General features: G+C 52.8%; 5 protein-coding genes across 5 annotated transcripts; 1 reads left to right on the top strand and 4 right to left on the bottom strand.

Annotated features, from left to right (window-relative positions):
- Positions 1-672: 672 nt before the first annotated feature.
- On the bottom strand, positions 673-8,219 carry SEPMUDRAFT_149293 (P-loop containing nucleoside triphosphate hydrolase protein). Its single transcript, XM_016905468.1, has 3 exons — positions 2,588-8,219; positions 2,158-2,513; positions 673-2,092 (listed from the first exon to the last, which is right to left on the bottom strand). The coding sequence occupies exon 1, from the start codon at positions 8,049-8,051 to the stop codon at positions 3,771-3,773; it is 4,281 nt and encodes a 1,426-aa protein (XP_016760814.1). The 5' UTR covers positions 8,052-8,219; the 3' UTR covers positions 673-2,092; positions 2,158-2,513; positions 2,588-3,770.
- Positions 781-1,419, top strand: SEPMUDRAFT_44591 (ribonuclease H-like protein; the record flags this gene model as incomplete). The annotated part of the gene is made up of 1 exon (XM_016908936.1): positions 781-1,419. The coding sequence occupies one exon, from the start codon at positions 781-783 to the stop codon at positions 1,417-1,419; it is 639 nt and encodes a 212-aa protein (XP_016760816.1).
- SEPMUDRAFT_141575 (L-ornithine N5-oxygenase sida) lies at positions 1,441-3,058 on the bottom strand (the record flags this gene model as incomplete). The annotated part of the gene is made up of 3 exons (XM_016902969.1): positions 1,441-2,092; positions 2,158-2,513; positions 2,588-3,058. The coding sequence occupies 3 exons, from the start codon at positions 3,056-3,058 to the stop codon at positions 1,441-1,443; spliced, it is 1,479 nt and encodes a 492-aa protein (XP_016760815.1).
- Positions 8,220-10,318: 2,099 nt separating the features above from the next.
- SEPMUDRAFT_149291 (MFS general substrate transporter) lies at positions 10,319-16,155 on the bottom strand. Its single transcript, XM_016905467.1, has 3 exons — positions 15,315-16,155; positions 10,752-15,233; positions 10,319-10,642 (listed from the first exon to the last, which is right to left on the bottom strand). Exons 2-3 carry the CDS (start codon positions 12,532-12,534, stop codon positions 10,488-10,490), a joined length of 1,938 nt encoding a protein of 645 aa, XP_016760812.1. The 5' UTR covers positions 12,535-15,233; positions 15,315-16,155; the 3' UTR covers positions 10,319-10,487.
- Positions 13,368-14,654, bottom strand: SEPMUDRAFT_43803 (uncharacterized protein; the record flags this gene model as incomplete). Its single annotated transcript, XM_016908904.1, has 1 exon — positions 13,368-14,654. The coding sequence occupies one exon, from the start codon at positions 14,652-14,654 to the stop codon at positions 13,368-13,370; it is 1,287 nt and encodes a 428-aa protein (XP_016760813.1).
- Positions 16,156-18,882: the final 2,727 nt, after the last annotated feature.

The raw sequence follows: 18,882 nt of genomic DNA, 5'->3' as shown, positions 1-18,882 counted from the left end.
CCTCTACCCGGAAGGTAGCGAGCGTCTCCACTTGACGCTTTAATTGGCATGATGACCCTGCCCTATCGCCACATCGCATCAAGCGTCGTGCAGTACCTCCAAGGACCCCTCGGGGAGGTATAGTCGGGTAGTCTCAGCCTGAGGAGGATTGGACTCCCCTCAGTGCAACCTACAAGAACTCCCAAATCCCAGATCCCAAATCCTTGGTGCTGCAAAGGCTCCAGGGACGGGCATACCTATTCAGGTATTGTCGTTAGCGAGGACCCGTTGTGCAGACCGCGCCCAGTTGCCAAGCAAAGAGAGAGAGAGGGTCTCATAGGTAGGAGGTTGGAGGTGCCTCCTAGAGATGGATCGCCAAGAAGATCGAACGAATATACTCATCGCCGATTGGCTCACTGCGAGCCTCACGTGCACGCAGTTCAAACTCCATACCCCACAAACTCCACACCTTCTCCTCTCTCCCTGACTCTTCTCCTCTCTTCCTGGCTCTCCTTCTCTCTTCCAGCTCTTCCAGGTTCTCTCTCCTTCCTGCTCATGTAATCAAACTCGATGTCACTGTTGGTACGGGAAGGTGTGAGCCTCACAGCAATGATCATGGATTGGTCCAGCGGATGCATCCTGGGAAAGAACACTCAGGTCGATGCATGCGAATGCGCACCTTCCATCAAGTTACAACCCACCACTCCTTCCACCTTTCTGACGTGACATAAAGATGCTCAAAGAAGCTCGTCACTCCATATCAATTGACCACCAGATCAAACAACACAGCCCGACGGCAACATGCAGAATGAATACGGCGAAGAAATCAGACGCCTCTTCGTACCTGGTGCAGATCCAGGCCGATATCACATACCACGCAACAACCTGATAGTGTACAACGCAAGAAAAGGTGTCTCCCAGCTCCGATTCCAGGCACATAGTTCGTCTGCTCCATACAGAGACGAATCGACCATGGTCATACACATCGACGGCGCATGTCGCGGCAATGGCACCCGGAATGCACGTGCTGCCTATGGCATCTACTTCGGCCCGAACTCGCCTTACAATACGTGGGGACTCGTGCCTGCTCACATGCCGCAAACAAGCACCCGAGCGGAGATTGAAGCGCTTGCACACGCGCTTCCGGTGCTCCAGAGCATCTGCAGTCACGATCTTCAGCTGAGTGATATCAAGATTGCTACCGATTCCGCTTTTCTGGTGAGAGCTATGTCGGAGTGGATGGAAGGCTGGATTGCAAATAATGGCATCACGGCGAACGGCCGGAGAGTGGCGCATTTCGAGAGGCTGTGGGACCTGCATGACACGCTGGATGAGATGGAATACGGCGATGATGGGGGTATAGTGGTGAGTTTCTGGTACGTCGGCCGCGAGCGGAACCGCGCGGCAGACGCGCTGGCAAACGCCGCTTTGGACGAGTGAAGTTAGGCAGCAGCAGTACATTTACTGGCCTGCCGCACCAAGTACGCTATCTACCATTGTCTTCCTCTGGCCGTCTGGTCCTCCTCCCAGAATACTGTCTACCACTTCTCCCGCCCTCACCGAGAGTATAGAAAGCAGTGAGTCGGGCAGGCCATGCGTCTTCTCGTTGCATCCTTGAAGCCAGATGCCTCGATCACACTCAAGAGCGTCGTCCGCAAACTTCACTGCGTAATTCCTGCTTACTGTCCAACCCGCTGAGTCTGCTTCGGGTCTCATTGCCTGCAGATCTTGCATGAGGTCTTCGTGGACGTTACGCTCGTACCCGCACGCCACAATCACCATATCGACATCCAGCTCTTGTTTTTGAGGTATGTTGCTGCGGCCGTACGCCTGAGATTCATTTTGGATCTGGAGCCGCAGCACGCTACGCTCGCCTGCCTTGGCGGCGTGCACGCCTGTCACCGTGCTATGATTCGCTATCCGGTGTGGCCAGGACTCTTCGGGCAAATGCTTCACTCTGTATGTATAGAATGCAGAGTACAGATGCTCGAGAAGGTCTAAGCGGACGACTCCGTAGTTTGTAGCCCGATCTGCTGCTATTGCCTGGGCACGAATTTCTGGACTCTGAGAGAAAACGTCGTCCGTTCTGGAAGGGTCGAAGACTTCGTTCACGCTGGAAGTGGTGTTAGCCAATGAATGGCAAGACTTGGTGAGATGCTAGTGCAATGGAAATCTTACAAGGGAGAGTCATCGCTGGGTCTGAGCGCCGAGCGCCGAGTCACCAGGACTGATTGCGCACCGGGAAACTTCGATGGTATATCGTAGAAGATCTCAGCAGCGCTTTGCCCGGCTCCGACGACTGCTATTCGTTGTGGTTGCTGGCCATTCTGGAAAAGACTTGCAGCTTCTGTCATGTACTGAGACGAGTGGATGATTCGTGGGTGAGAGAACCTCAAAGCCTCCGGAATATATGGCTTGCCTCCGACGGCGATGATGACATGCTTTGCTCGAAGCTCAGATGTCTTTCCAGTCTTGTGACAGGTCGATACTACTCGGAAGGCCTGCACTGCAGCGCTTGAGGAAGTGCTCTCTATCTGGAAGTGGCGACTCAGTGATGGTTCGACAGAAATTCAAGCAGGCTGAAGACACGAGCAAGGGTTGTACTTACAGCGTCAATTCGCCCTGCGCTGCGATGATAGTCTACGACATCTTCGAACGCACTTGCACACCAACGCATGTAGTCATTGTACTCCAGTCGCTTGGGGAGCATTGTGCCCAGATTGGTGAATTGGACCAATCGTTGCTGGTTATGAAGATAATTCACGAATGTGAAGTGGCTTCGTGGGTTTCTCAGCGTCGCGAGATCTTTCATGAAGGTGATCTGCATCTTGCTGTCTTCGAGCAGCATTCCAGGGTGCCATTGATAGCTCGGCTGGCGTTCAATGAAGCGGACCTTGGGCCTCAGGGTTCTCAAGCTGGGATCTTTGGCTGCAATGGCATCGTTGAGAGCAACCGCAATTGCAAGTGCGGCTGGCCCGAACCCGATACAGACAATGTCGTGGAGCTCGTCATCTCCAGCACGTTCCAGGAGAGAGCTGGTCGATTTGGAAGCGTCCGTTGCTTGTTCGACACCACTCATTGCCTCGTAGAATCCATTCGATGACATGTTTGTCTGCCCATTGCTCGCTGAGCTCGGAAAGTCGTACGGAACGGCATTGGTCAGTGGCATGTTGCTGGAAGCAAAAGAGTGCTGGATTGCTGGATTCCTGGACGATCACAACTAAGGTACCTATGCAACTTCTGAAGACCTGCGAGGAGGGGATAATGAGGGGACCCGGGTGCCGTGCCGTGCCTCTGTCGACATAGCGCCAAGAGAAACGATCAGAATTTTCATCAGATTAGATATGCAGACCCTGGACATCTAGCGGCCGAAGCAGGAGGATTTTTATCTGATCATCTGATCGATTGATTGAAGTTGAGGAGAACGTTGCATGGTGGTTGGAACTATTATGGGGCCTGCATTAGTTCTATTGCCCTGCGACGCTAACAAGCGCTGAGTGAACCAGGGCAGGGATATGTGAAGCCGCCGCATTAGCGCTGGTCCGCCCGTCGACGTGGTCGTGATAAGAGCGAGCCCCGAGAGGAAATGCAACCACGCCAAGTCCGACGACCTGCTTGCGCGGAATACCAAGGCCGTGCTGTCACTACGGGCGCCGTTGGGCTTCGGGAAGTGGACGACTACATCCGGGCTCACGTGAATGCTCGCACTGCCTTCGGTCCCATAGGTGAATGCTCTGTACTGTGCTTCGACGGGATCAGATCACAAGACCACTGGGATCGCTATAGATTGCTTAGTCGCTATGAAATCGCTCATATGCTGCTACAATATCATCATCACATATTCCCGCATTGGCACAGAGCGTGTGAAACAGCCCGCTGCCTTCGCGATACAGCTCGAGCGGTGGACCAGCCTGAGCTACTTTGCCATCTTCCATGACGAAAATGATGTCCGAACTGCCAATGACGGAGTCCAGGCGATGAGCCACGATGATGGTTGTCTTGCCTCTGAGATTAGCTCGGAGGACTTGCTGGACATGGTGGTCGGATTCCATATCCATGGCTGCTGTTGCCTCGTCGAACACAAAGATCGACGCCTCCTTGATCAATGCACGTGCAAGCGATATTAGAGCACGTTGACCAGAGGACAAGTTCCCGCGCTCAGCAACGATCATCGTGTCCAGAGACAGATGGTGCTGAGCTGCTCCACTGTTGAAATACCTCCTTTCCTTCTCGTCAATCACATCATCACTCTTGGTGAGATTTTCTGTGGAGCTCTCCGAGTCGTTCGCTGCAGTGAAAGCCAGTCCCACCTGGTGAATCACACGCCATAGGTCCGCGTCGTCGTGCTCACCGAATGGATCGAGGTTGTATCGCAGGGTCCCATTCAGGAGAGCTGCTTCTTGTGGCATGAATGCGATCTTGTTTCGTAATAAATTGAGGCCAATGGTGCTGACGTCTACTCCATCGATGAGGATCTTCCCATTCGTCACCTCGCCCATCCTCACCAGCGCCGCGAGCATAGTGCTTTTGCCGGATCCTGTGCGACCGACAAGCGCTACCCGGCTGCCAGCAGGAATCGCGATGTTGACGCCTCTGAGAGAAGGTGGCAGACCCTTTCGATGTGTAAACACCACATCTTCCATCTCAATGGCGCCATGAGTCGGCCATCGCTGGCTCGCAAGCTGTTGGTCGTCTCTCTGCGTATGCGGAGGTTCTTGAGGCACCTGGGTTGAGTAAAAGAGCAGACGCTCTATCGCGTTCATATTGTTCTCAATCTCAGATGACTGGCGGATCATGTAGCCAAAAACACTCTGCACTGTCACAATATAGCTCAAAGCAAGGCCGCCCTGTGATGCAGACAATGTATCACGACTCGCGACGACAATGATGCCTACAAGTAGAACCAGACAGACCCCAAGTAGGTCGAGGCGAACGCTGAACCAACGTTGGCAAGCGACAGACAGCCAATAGGGTGCATTTTCTGTGTTGATGTTGCTGGTATTGCGGTCGACTGTGGTTTTGAGTGCCCCCAGGGACCGAATGACCGTGATGCCTGCCAAGGACTCCGTAATGTGCTCGTAGATGGGGCTCCGTAACAGAGCGTCCAGTCGTCTGAGCTCTCTCGCCGATGGACGATAGTACATGCCTAGGACAATGAACATGCACAGAATGACGAAGACTGCAAGCAAGAACCATGGCAAGAGCATCGAGATCAGTACCACAGCACCCACGACTTGTGCAGTCGTACTCAACAGCATTCGAAACGCCTCTCCAATGACGTTGTCTATGGAATCCGTGTCCTTGCTAAAGCGAGCAATGATCCTCCCCAGTGGTGTCGTGTCAAAGAACGAGATGGGCGCGAAGAGGACACTGCGTGCGGCATTGGCGTGGATCTGGCTTGCGCTGTAGAAGATGAAGAAGCCGAACGAGGCAGACATACACAGGAGCCCAATCGCTTGAGCAATGCCCAGCGCTGCATATACGCCCATGTATACACCAGAATCGATGTTGGTGTACTTGTCTTCTTGCCACCACTGCAACCACAGAGGACTGAGTATGCTGCCACCCTGGAAGACGAGCACGGAGATGGCGAACAGAGTCAAGGTCACTGTGGGCTTGCCTCTTCGTATGTATTCGACATATGTGCGCCATGTCACCGATCCCACGAATCGTTCTTCGGTCTGCATGATGGCTTTACCGCTGGTGTTATTCTGGTCGGGAGCGGGAATGGGCTTCTCTCGACTGACTGTATCGGTGTCAGGTACGATAGGCTTGCTTGTATCAATCTCCTTCGTGTCAGCCACCTCGCCGCTGTTGACAGCCTCGCCTTTGGCAATTCGTGCGGCCTCCTCCTTGGCTATGCGCTCTTTCTCGCGTTGTGACTCGGCAACTGACTGGCTTGCAAAATCTTCAACAAGTCTTCTCATCTCGCCGTTTGGCTTCTGCATCAGCTCGGGGAAAGATCCGATTTCTACAATCTTCCCATCAGACAGACAACATACTCGGTCTGCGTGGCGCAAAAGGTGTAATGAGTGAGTGACCAGGACGAGAGCTGTGCCTGGATCTCGCTCCAGGACAACCTTTTGAAACACGAATGCTTGTACTCGAGCATCCAGAGCGGAGAAGACATCATCCAAAAGTAACAGACGGCTGGGCTTGTAGATGGTTCGTGCAAGAGCCACACGCTGGATTTGTCCACCCGACAGTGATAGACCCTTTTCTCCAATGACAGTGCGGTCACCTTCGGGGAAGATTGCAAGATCCGAAGCCAAAGAGCATGCGTCGAGCACTTCTTGATACCGTTGCGCATCCCATTCACGGCCGAAGATGATGTTCTCGCGGATCGAGGCACTTTTGAGCCAGGCACGTTGTGGTGCGTATGCGACTTCTGAACCAAGAACTGCGCGACCGCCTTCGAAACGAGTCTCGCCAACAAGGCTGCCCAGGACCGTTGATTTACCTGAGCCCACAGGTCCGACAATGACGAGGAGCTCACCGCGTCGGACGTGAAGAGTGAGATTTTCGAGTGCGAAAGTCTGTCGCTCTTCGGGCGGAGCTTTCTCATTCCCGCTGTTCGAATGTTCCATTTCGTCATGAATACGATATGAAAAGGAAGCGGAATCAAGTTCGACAGCATTTTCCAATTGATGATCGATGGGAAGGGTACTGTCTGGTTCTGGGGTGTCGAGGACAGCAGAAACTCGTTGAATGGCACTGGCTGCATCTGTGATGGCACCAAGAGCCACCGGAAGCAACTGTAGAGGAGTTCTCAAGAGCATGAAAAGGGTCAAAGTGGAAAAAATCTCAGCGGCATCGAGTGCATTGCCCAGAGCTGCGTAAGTGACGAAGGCGACCACTGCAGCGAGCGTAGGAACACTGAACGAAAGTGCAATGTTGAAGGCGCGTAGAAGCAGCCGACTACGAAGCAGTCGAAGTTCATCATATCTGTGCTCGGCGATTTTGCTCAGAATGGCCTCTTCCCAAGCATACACCTTCACCAGCCGAATCGACTCGAGCGCTTGATTGATCGCAGCGAGACGAGCATCCGTAAAAGGCATACTCCTCTTCCGCAGGACAAAGAGATGTTTGCCAATCGTACTTTGCGTCGGAACCAAAACTGCTATCAGCCCAAACCCGACCAACGCACTCGGACCCAGCGACGAAACCGCGAGGCCGAGACAGATGAGAATCTGCACAATGCCCGTCCAGAAAGACCAGAAATATCCCAGACCAAAATCTATCCGACTGACATCCGTGCTAATCAGACTGACAATTCTGCTCGCAGCGAGATTATATTTCGTCCGCTCCAGTGGCGAAAACTCGACCGTTCGACGAAAGAGAGAATTAATGAGTGCTCCTCGAAGGAGAATTCCACTGGTATACCCTCGATAGAAACCATGCACATTTGCCATGACGCCAAATGCGAGTAAAGCTCCCAGACCAATGGAGAGTCCCATCCCCTCGCCTAAGGAGGGCTCGGGATTCCCTGCTTTGCGATTTTTTTCGGATTTGGTCAGGAATTGGACTATGGCTCGTAAGAGGAGAGGAGAACAAATTGTTGCAGAGTCTGCGAGAAGTTTGATTAAGCCGCCGATCCAGAACCATGTGAAAATGGTGGAATTGATGGCTCGAGTTAGGCGCCAGGAAGGAGAATTTAAGAAGTTTGGTCGAAACCATTTTTTCTTTCTCTTCTTCTCATTTTGATTTTGAGAAGCAGCAGCCTCCTCCTCCTCCCCCTCCTCTTTTATTTCTCGTTGATATCTCGCCAAATATCGATCCAGCATCTCACCAAACAACAACGAATCGCTCGATTCCGGCAATAAATAAATTTCTTCTTTCGCATACGGTCGCGAGTAACCCAACGCGATTAATTCATTCAGCCAGTTGAAAAATAATCGATTCCAGAGATTTGTCGTGATTTCGGGAGTTGGGCGTTTGTTTCCATTCTCGTCGAGGAGAGTTTGCGAGGAAATGTCGCGGATGAAGGGGATTTTGCGATACCATTTTCGAGGTGGATAGGAGAGGTGGTTGTGGTGTTGCGAATGTTTTTCTTGGGACTTGGGTACTACCATTATGAGGGGATTTGCAGGTAGAGGTTGAGATGGAGATGAGTAGGAGACGATATTGGGATTACCCCTAACACACACACGCTTGCTGTGCTGTGCTGTGCTGTGCTGACTTGGGGAATAGGAAGCGAGAGAGGAATAAGCCGCTATGCGAGAACAACAGTAATCGTCTGCATCACACAGTGTGCATGCAACTCTCAATCTCTCTCCCTGTGGACTTCTGCACAAGAAACAAGAAACAAGAGAGAAAGAGAGACCCGTGCTTTTTCCGCACTTTCTCATTACCCCATTCCAACTGTTTCGCCAAGTTCAGTTTCCCGCCACTAGAAGAAAAAGAGAAAAAAAAAGGAGCTGCATGTAGACGATCATCAGGATGGCGTACGTAGCAGCCTAGCCCGCAAGTCTGCAGGTCTAGTCTGCGCAACAACATCATCATCGGCATAAACCAACTATCAAGAATAAACGAACAAACGAAGACGAAGACTAATTGTGGACACACACACATCATCTCCACATCCCCGAGTCGGCCCTGTCTCGCTAGTCCTACTCTACCTACCTACCTAGAGTAGTAGTACATACACCTAGAGGCATATCAGTCGGTATGCAGGGCGCAGGAAGAAATTAACCCTTGCAGCCAGCACCGCGAAAAAAACAACGCATTCGATCGTTGGAACTACAGATGTCGTTATACGTAATATTCTCCCGAGACGAAACGGAACGAAAAAAGGACGATCTATCAGGGATGTAAGGAGGTAACGCTAAGGAATGTGGTGTGGTGTGGTGTCTGTGTCTCTGAGTGCTTTGCAGATCAATCAGATGATCAGATTACCGGCGAGGAGACCGATGATGGTGCGTGCGGTACCTCCTACGTACGTGGATGAATGAAAAGGATCGATGGATGGGACGGTTGGATAAATGCAATGCATTTGACGCTTATCCTCAACCGATCAATTCACCGACCGGACGCTTGGACTGTTTTTTGTTTTCACTACTACTATGTACTACTATATACTAGAAAATAGGTACAGTTTGTGGTACGTACTGTATAGCTTTCTGGTTGGTACGGTACGGTACGGTACATGTACTGTACTTAAGTGTATGTAGTACAACACACCACCACTATAACAGAAGAGTAACCGAGAAGAAGAAGAAGGAAAAAAAAGCGGAGAGGTGTTTTTGTTTTTTTAGCGTCGTGTCGTATCATCGTGTCCACACTCTGCCGAGTTTATAGAGACTTGGGTGCACGAGCGCTTTAGGGTATGTAGTTGGTACTGTACTGTACTGTTATCCGTGCATATCCGTGCATATAGATATAGTGTGGTTACAATGGCTTCGCTTCATGTATGTATGTACAGTATGTATACCTAGGTGGATGTATCCATCAAGTATCCATCAAGTATCCATCCCTCATATACAATATAACACATACATGCACATCTCTATAACCGCCCTCCATACACAAGATACAGTACAGTAGGTACATATGCACTCCCTGCATACCAACCAGACGATTCCCCCCTCCCCCCGTCCGTTCCTCCAGAGACACAAGAGAGAAAAGCAAAACAACCAAAACCCGCAACAAGCCGCTTGCCGCCGAGTCGGGGGTGAACCGCCACGGTAAACGGGCTACCAAACTACTGTACGAGAAAAAGTAGTGGTTGGGGTGTGGTGTCGTTAGTGTAGCGCGCTACAGCTTGCTTCCAAGTTCCATTCTATCATCGGAATATTATTAAAACTACCCTAAGAATTAGCGGCGGTTATGAAGGAATTAGCGGCGGTTATAGGCAGAAGCAAGTATCTTCTAGGGAAAAACTGGGGCAGGGGGAGCTACAGTAAACAGGCGAGTCAACGGGGGACAGGGGGAGGGTGGGTCGGTAGAATTCACCCGGACGGACCCATTTATTTTATTTTGTTTGTTTGTTTGTTTGTTCGAGTTGGCTAAGAGTTTTTTCAAGGAGTGAAGAAAAAAGGATTTGGCAATGGAAAGAAATCAAGACTTATTTCTTGGCTTTTTCTTTTTTCGTTTTCGTTTTTGCTTTCCGAATCTTCACTCCGAGATCGCTCTTTCTACGACATTGCTGGGTTGGTTATTTTTTCTCTTTTCTGGGGGGTTTGTTTTTGCCAATCTCGGTTGGAACTGCTACGTTTTGTTGAGTGCGATGACGAGAGAGTCAGTAGGTGTAGAGGTGTGTGTGTCTGCGGTTAATCTGGCGAAATAAAGGCAAAGAAAGAGAGAGAGAGAGAGAGAGAGAGAGAGAAAAAGAAAAAGGCCTGTTCAAGAAAACAGCATCTACAACAAACAACTACTTCCACCATTAACTTTTTTGGATGGACTGGAAACCCCTACCCTCTACTATTGAATAACAATAGCTCTCTATATCTGTATAATATCGCTCGCTGATCTGAACATTTTTCATTTGTTCTTTTTCCTAGAAAGAAAATCTAATGCTCTCGATAATACGCATTCTTCAATTTCTGCCACATGCTTCCTCCACCAGGAGAAGCAGTTCTGTCTTCCGCACGGACGGGAACTTCAGTCAATTCTCCATCGAGTCCTGTGTTTGTAATTGCGTTTTGTTGTTTTCCGAGGTAGTAGTCTGTAAAAAGAGAGGAGCCAGTGTTAGCCAGGTTTTCGTTCCTCACTAGAGAAAAAGAGGGGGGGTATATATGTATAGGAGAGGAGAGGAGGGGGGGGGAGGAACATACTCGGCATCAGTGCACTAAAAATCACTGGCAAAGCAGCAAGAACCAGCGCCGTGACGAAAATAATCCCATTCGTTCTCTCATAAGCCACAATCGCACCCTTGCGAATCGGGTCTTCCCAATCATACTTGGTTTTCAAAGTCCGGATCGAGCCATAGATGGACTCGAGAACCTTTTCGGAAGTTCCAGGAGGACATTCCTCTCGCATGTACCCCAACATACGATTCTGCCAAATCGCTGCTGCGATCGTGGAGCCGACGGAAGAGGCCATGGTGCTCCAGAGGGAGAGGACACTGATGACAATGGCGAGGTCTTGATGGGGCACCGAGGCTTGCGAGCCCACTCGGGCGCCGATGACAGTCCAAGCTCCCATGCCGAGGAGGACTTGACTGACGGAGAGACGGGCGGTGGAGGTGGTGCTGCGGGTGTTGGTGTTGACGGTGACTCCGTAGCCGATGACTTTGAGAATGGCGCCGATCACCATGAGAGTCTTGTAGCGATGGGTGGCGCGGTGGATCAGGCCTCCGACGGGACTCATGAAGCAGAGGGTCAGAGTGGTGGCGCCGATGAAGACGGTCCAGGTGTAGTTGGACCATGGTTTGATGATGTAGATGTATGAAGAATAGTAGTTGTTGCGGACCGAAGATGCCATTTGGTTGAATACGTCCACCATCAAGGCCGCGAGGAATCCGCGATTGATCAAGATTCGTTTCGGCGTGATGGGGACAGATGCCACCAGTGCCTCATATGCAATGAACACGCCCAGCAGGACGAATCCCATCACAGCCATGGCGATCATGCTGGGGTTACTCCACGAATTGTCTGCGTCAGGGGCCAAGTCGAGCCACAACAGAATCAAGGAGAATGACAAGCCTAGCAGGAGCAGGCCGATGAGATCCATCTCGATGGCGGCAGATCGCGCCAAAGCCAGGTAGTGACGGGCGCCCTTCACTTTCACACCTTCTTTGCGAGCAAGACCAGAGTCTCCCATGCTGATCATGCCCAGCTTCTGCGCTTTGTGCTGCATGGCATACAGCGTGGTGATGGCTGGAAGCAGGCAGACAGGCATGATGATGGCGAACATGCCCAAGCCCCAACGCCATTTATCGGGTATGAAAGCATCGGAGATGAAGCCATTGACGAATGTGGTGACCAGAAAGGGAGTGCTCAGCATGCCACCCCAGAAACCACGCCACTGTAAAGGCGTCAAGTCACCGACAATAATGTCGCTCAGGAGATCCAACCCGGACTTGCCAAACGCGGTGAACGATGCTCCGATAATGTAAGCAGCCAACGATGGAGAAGAGGCCGCCACGGCGAAGCCGACCACGTATACCACCAGGACCACGACATAGGTCGTGGGACGGGATGTGATGTCTGCGAGTTTCCCCAGGAAGGGCTTGGAAATGGCTCGTATGATAGAGGTGGCCGTATTGACCGCTCCGAGCGAGGAGTGACTCTCGTAGGCCGACGCCGCGATCGCGTTGAACTGGTATGTGATGCCTTGGTCCAGTGCATACGCAAACATGGTCAACCCGAGAGAGAGCACCAGCACATATAACAAGAGCTTCCCAGAGGCCCCGGACTGGTATAGAGTCTTGTTGAATGCCTCGACTTTGGTGATACCTGCTTGCTGGTGGATGCCATGGTCCTGCTCTAGAGTTGGAGGCTTCGTCAGGTCGTGTTCGTGATCAGAAGAGTTAGTGCCATAGTGCTTTTGAGTGGTGGAATCAAAGATATGAGTCTTGGAAGGACCTTCGGTCGGAAAGCGGTCGTTGGTTGCCATGGCACCACTCAGGTTTTCCAGCGTTGCCGGTGGATGTGAGAGTGGATTGACAGAAGGCAGCAAAGACACCAGGAGGCAGTGCAGCTCCTGGATCTGGGCGGCAAAACTTGCTGCGGAATTGTCGGCGACCCTCAGCAAAAGGATGCTATGAGTGAGACCGGTCGGCAGGGAGTGGAAGAAAAAGCTGAGCGGTCGATAGCAGTAAAGGATTTGGGCGGCCGATGACGGCGGTCTTGGCCAGCGCAGAGGTGGAGAATTGATACGGCAGGAGTTAGTAGGACAGATGTCGCCAGCATGATTGAGCTTCGGCTAAACAATATGAATGGGTTTAGTCGTTAATGAGCCGATCGTCGGACGACGCGAGTGAAGCGAATGCTACAATCTAATCAATCAGAGATCAACAGTCCGCCATCCTAGACTGTCAACCCCGGTATTCCACTTTTCCCTTAGCGTGCCAAGGACAATCTATGCCGCATGCTCGCGTGGGTTGCTAGGGAGGGAGGGCGGCCTGACCATTAAGCGCCATTTCCCGAAGCTAAAGCTGATCGGACATTTTGGTCGCATTACAGTCGGTACGAGCGAAACGAGGGAATTTTCTGATGCGTCCATCGTCACTACGCCGTGGCTCTTCATAGCCGAGAGGACCACACGGGTGGATCGAGTACACGTCAATGGAGGACACGATCGTGAACAGGGCATCGCGTTGTCGCGCCGTTCCAGCAGACCACGATGTGACGCTGTGCAAGTTTGATGGAGAAAGCAGTCGTGATATTCCCAATTATCCACTATCTTCGATCGATGATCACTTGTCCCGTGCATCGCCAGGCGTTACGCTAGTAAAAATGTCCCTCCTGGAAGAAGCGATCCCTCTGAAGGGCAAAGAGTACCGCATGCTTGTGAGGTAGCTGTATGCGCTTCTTGCGCTCTTGTGGCAAGAAGCGAGCTTGAATTGGCACGCTCGATAGATCAACCCGAGGCTCCGCGATGACCTGTTGTGTTCGAGGATCTCGCAGGAAACACAAGTGCTTGATGCTGGTAGCGACTGCTTGGTAACGCTTGCCCCCTCGGAACTTCTCCTCCCCAACCAGGACATGGCTGTTTTGATCAAACTCTCCAATGTGAATGTTGCAGTTGGAGGCGACAAACGGCGCCGTATTATCCTCTTTAGCCCAGCCAACCTCGCAGTAGCCAGCTGGCTCACCGTCCCAGAGGAAGATGCAAGACATGGTATGAAGGTCGAAGCGTTGCGATTCGAGATAGGCCCGGTGCTTGCTGTCTGGGCCACGTTCTTTCCAGCCATGGTTGACGCGATCGGAGTTCTGCCAGCGGCAATAGGTCGCAAAGTGCAATGGATTGGTGGCGTCGATGTGTACAATCTGCAAGTGCTGCCCGAGTTCAACGATGTAGCGGCTGTAGAGCACTGTGCCCGGGGCTGGCTTTGGGGGCCGCAAAGGATGGGTCGTGCAAACGTTGCCTTTGCGGGTGAAGGACTGCTGGCTGGCAAATACACCGAGATGGCCATTGAAACCAGATATGCTGGCCTCAGGGCGAGTCCGTAGCCAAGCCAGACGATCTGGGGCACCTGCACCTTGCCAGAAAGGCTCGCGTGCCAGCAACAACACGCGATGAGGTTGAAGATCATCTCCCACGGTGGTCCCAAATGGAGAAGGTGCTGCGAGACCAGTGGCAACGAGATACTCTTGGCCTTGTGTATGATGAGTTGGAAGCACAATAGGAACGACGTCCAGATCGTGCAGCAACAGCCAGAGAGCATATATGCTGATCCATAGCTTCTCCAGAGTAGCAGTGATGGCGTGCTCGGCGTTGTCCTCGTTGCCATTCGTGATGGCAGCTGGCGTTTCGAATCGTCGTACAAAGTCCACTTCAGCTCTCTCATCAAGAACCTGGGCTGGACTGACGCGTGCGATCAAGTTCTTATCCACAAACCACGTTCCGATGTGCTCGTCCCGCACATAGATGTGGTATGTTGAGTCGCCTGCGCCGAAGGCGGCTTTGTGTGCAGACCGAATGGAAACCACAGTACTGCCGTCCGGAAGGTTGAACGTGAGCTCTAAGGGCTTGAGCCCATTTACTGCGGGAGGATCAATTGCAGAAACCATGATGGCTGTCACAGTAAGGAAATTCGCAATGAGGTTGGACGTTGGAGTCGTTTGGATTCGTGCGGCGGGACACTGTTGTTCAAGACTGCTCTTCACGCTCGCCTCATGTAATAACTGACCGTCAAGCATGGCGCAAATTCGGCCTGCATGGATTTTACGAGCAAGTGCACATCGTTGCCGAGCGCAATGCGAGCAAGACGTGCTCGTGCAACAACCTGTCGCACAGGAGTCGCTAGACTAGTGTCGCCTGCGTGAGGAGGAGAAATGAATCTCCAATGCTGGGTGGGTGTGTTGCACGCGGTGGAGGTGATGTCGGGAACAATCAGATGATCAGATAGCGTAGCCAGCAGCACGACAGCGGCAATGACAGGGGTCCCGAGTGGAGAGCTCCTAAGGGCGCTAAGCATCCACCGCCTCTTGGCAAGGCGAGACCCCACAGGGGTCCTGTCATCGAGGTTCAGTGCAGGTGTGGTGCGTGGTTGAATTCCTTTTCCGAACGAATGGTACGTAACAATAAGTCGCATTGCATTAGCGGCGGTGGCCAACCTTGCGAGCGGCTGGAGGAAAGCGGGAGTGGACCTGTGCCTAATTAGTATAGTCGCCGTGTGCTGGTACTGTACCCATAGAATCATCTCTATACTACATTGTCGCCGGTCTTACCGAGCGCGTACTATCAGAATCTCCGCCTCTTTCACCTCGTGAACCCTTGTTGCTTCATGCAATGACACCAATCAATGGTCTTCTTGGCGGGCTATCACTGGTTACAGGAATACGTAGGCCGCACTTGTGCGACGGATGATCATGTTCAGCGGCCGAGCATGGACCGGTGGTGGCCATCTCATCAGATTAGATCCTGACAATGATGAGCCCACTTCGTACAGTCATCGGAGATTGATCGCTGGCGGCGCCGGCAGTTTTTTGGGGCGGGGGCGTCAAGTGTGAGGATGAGAGCAGCATCAGAGCGGAAGCGTCTCGACATGATCGAGGCATGCAAGCTGAGGGTGCAGACTTTTTGCTCGCTCGTATGCGCGTCGCCGCCCGGCTCAGGTCGATTTAGGTAGGTCGTCTCGTCGTGAGGGAGGTCCTGCATTGCAGCATATTTTTCCACTTTCCAGATTCTTGTTGGTCCAATCTATCCTCAACCTGCCAACCATTCGGTATTACCGTACCCATACGCACAATGGCAAAGATGATGCCTACGATGCTGCCGTCCACATTGCTTCCGCCTCTTCACACATCTTGGGTAGTTGATATCGATAGCCATAGCAATCGCGATAGCAGCACAAGGCAGCGGCAAACCCATCACCAGACCAGCAGAGTGCTTCCGTCGACATGTTGCAAGTCCCGTGTGCGGACGAAGGAAGAGAGGAGGGAGGAAGAGGAGGATGATCAGCTAGTGGCGGCCTTTCAGCGCTTCATCCGGCTGTTGGTGGGAGCAGCGCAGGACGACATCTGCTTCCTCTGGCGGTCCGGTCCATCTCACCGAGTCGGCTACAGCAACGCCCGCGATGGAATTCTGCAGACGGACTCGATTGATGAAACCCGAGTGCAACACGTTCCGTCCGACTTTGTATTGCACTGGGACGGGGACGAGGAGGAGGTCTGCGACGGTCCCGCGCAAGCTTTTGTTGCTGACGTAAGTACATGTATAGATGGAACTTTCTGCTCCCTCGTCTCACCCAATCATCGTAGTCTCCTCTCGCGGCTCGGGCCGTGGCGACTCCCGCAGGCCTGTATATCGAACTGCATGTCGATGTCAGTCGCGTTCCTCAGGCAGCCGCACACGCTCTGCTCGACCTCTTCTGCTGCCAGATCTGTCAGCAGGGCGACGACGACGACGACAGCAATGACATTTCTGGACGCGAACAACATGTCGCGCGCCTCTCTATACTCAATTATCCACCGCGGACGCGTCCCGTGCCCTTCCCACAGGAGCCGGCCATGGACACGTTCCCGGCACTGCTCCACGGCTGCTTTGAACGACGCGCCCAGCAGCATCCTCAGCGCGTCGCCATCGACTTCCTCGCACTGGATGGTGCCCGCCAGCAGTACAGCTACCAACACGTCGACTCGGCGGCTGCGTGTCTTGCGGCAGCCCTGCTCAGTCAATGTCCCCATAATGCCAAGAATCCCATAGCCATCGTGATGGGCCCGAGCCCCGAGATGTATTTGTCCTATCTGGCTGTCCTCAAGTCGGGACGTCCCTTCTGCCCGATTCCCACAGATGCTCCTGTAGACAGGCAGCTAATGATGCTGGGAGATCTGAATTGCTCTGCCATCATCACCAGGGATCGGGACTCTGCCCTCCCTCTGTTTACTGCAATGGGAGACGTGCCTGTTCTCAATGCTTCGAACTTCCTCGCCACCGAGACACCCGCTGTGATGCCTCCATATATACCTACTATCGTCTCTCCGGAGCTTCTGATGACGGCACGTACCGAAGAGGATGATCTCGCCTACATCATGTACACGTCGGGCACGACCGGTCGACCCAAGGGCGTGCAGATCAGTCACCTCTCGGCGGCGTGCTCCATCGCTGCCCATTCCGCCGTGGCGCCCCTCAGCTCCAGTGCCCAGGCGGCACCGACCCGCTGGTTTCAGTTTGCAGCTCCGACCTTCGATCCCTCCATCATGGAGATTTTTGTGACTTTGAGCAGCGGAGGTACACTCTGCACCGCCGAAAGGCAGTTGACGTTGGATGACATTAACGCTGTTCTGGCACAGCTCGACGTCGATGTCATGATGGCGACCCCGTCACTGGCCTCGCTCCTTGAGCCGCGGCATCTCAAGAGTCTGTGGACGATGGGCGAAGCGCTCAGTGCCCGAGTGATCCGGAACTTCGAAGCTCATAATCCGAATCTTTCACACGGTGCATGGGATCCCTCGACCGGTCCGCGCGGCCTGTACAATGCATATGGTCCCACAGAAGCCTCCATCAATTGCACTTTACTCAATCACGTGCCAGGCAATAATAGGGGCAGTGTGCTGGGCCCACCTCTTCCGTCGTGCTCGCTGATCGTGGTGAGCGAACACGATCCTCTCCAGCCTGTGCCTTGGGCATGTCCGGGCGAGCTTCTAATCGCAGGTCCGCAGGTAGCCTCTCGTGGCTACCTGAATCGTCCAGAAGAAACTGCCAAAGCCTTTCTTCCTTCGACCCCGTGGGGCAGAGCTTATCGCACTGGGGACCGGGCGCGGATCGTATGGGACAGTAAGACTGGAGAGGCATCAGTGGAATTCTTGGGAAGAATATCCACTGATCAAGTGAAGCTCAGTGGCCGCCGCGTGGAGCTTGGCGAGATTGATGCCGCAATCCTGACCGTAGGCGAAGTTCGTGAAGCGCTCACCGTAATTTACAAACCTCACGGCAACGGCAGCAGTGGCAGCGAGAAACCCGTATCAGCAATATCCCTTGTAAACGATAGCACGGAGTGGACCGTCGTCAAAAGCCGCATTGAAACAACCGTGGCCAACGCACTACCTCCCTTTATGAGACCGTATCGTCTCTTCCACCTTCCGCAAATACCGCGCTCCGCTGCCGGTAAATTGGATCGAAAGGCACTGTCTCTCATGTTGCACGACAAGATCCAGGCAGAAACCCACGCTGCTTCCCCAGGTCAGGAGGCGGACGTTAATCCTGCCCATCTCCTCCCACTCGACCTTGCGGAAGTCGAGCAGAGGCTGCTAGATATCTTCGCCGACATTGTGGGTGCGCATGTGTCGCCTGCGGCAAACCTCGTGCTTGATGTAGGCCTGGATAGTCTGAGGGCAATGCAATTCTTATCGCGCGTGCGTGCGGAGCATCTCCTGAATAACATATCCCTGCAAAACCTCCTGAGTGGCTCCAGCATCCGCGGACTGCTTCTGCATCAGAGCAATGGTCATGATAGCAGCGAAGTTGACTCCCTCCTACAAAGTTTCTCGAGACGTAACTTCGAGACGGCGTGCCACTACGCTGGTCTTCGCACAGAAGATGTCGAGAAGGTGTCACCTGCGACGTCGACTCAGAGTGGTATGGTGGCTAGCTTCATTCGATCGTCGAATCGAGCACAGAAGACTTATATCAACCACTCTTGCTATCACCTGAGGTCGGAGAGCTTGGATGTTGGGAGACTTGCTACTGCAATTGAGGACGTCTTGCTCATGAGAGAGGCCTACCGAACAACATTCGTGCCTGTTGATGACCCCCTTGCTCCGTTTGCACAATGCATCATCACTCAGCAAGCGGCAC

Source organism: Sphaerulina musiva (genome assembly GCF_000320565.1).
Source record: "Sphaerulina musiva SO2202 unplaced genomic scaffold SEPMUscaffold_5, whole genome shotgun sequence".
NCBI lineage: Eukaryota > Fungi > Ascomycota > Dothideomycetes > Mycosphaerellales > Mycosphaerellaceae > Sphaerulina > Sphaerulina musiva.
Note: the sequence above shows the minus strand (reverse complement) of the source record. Positions and strands in the feature narration are given on the sequence as shown.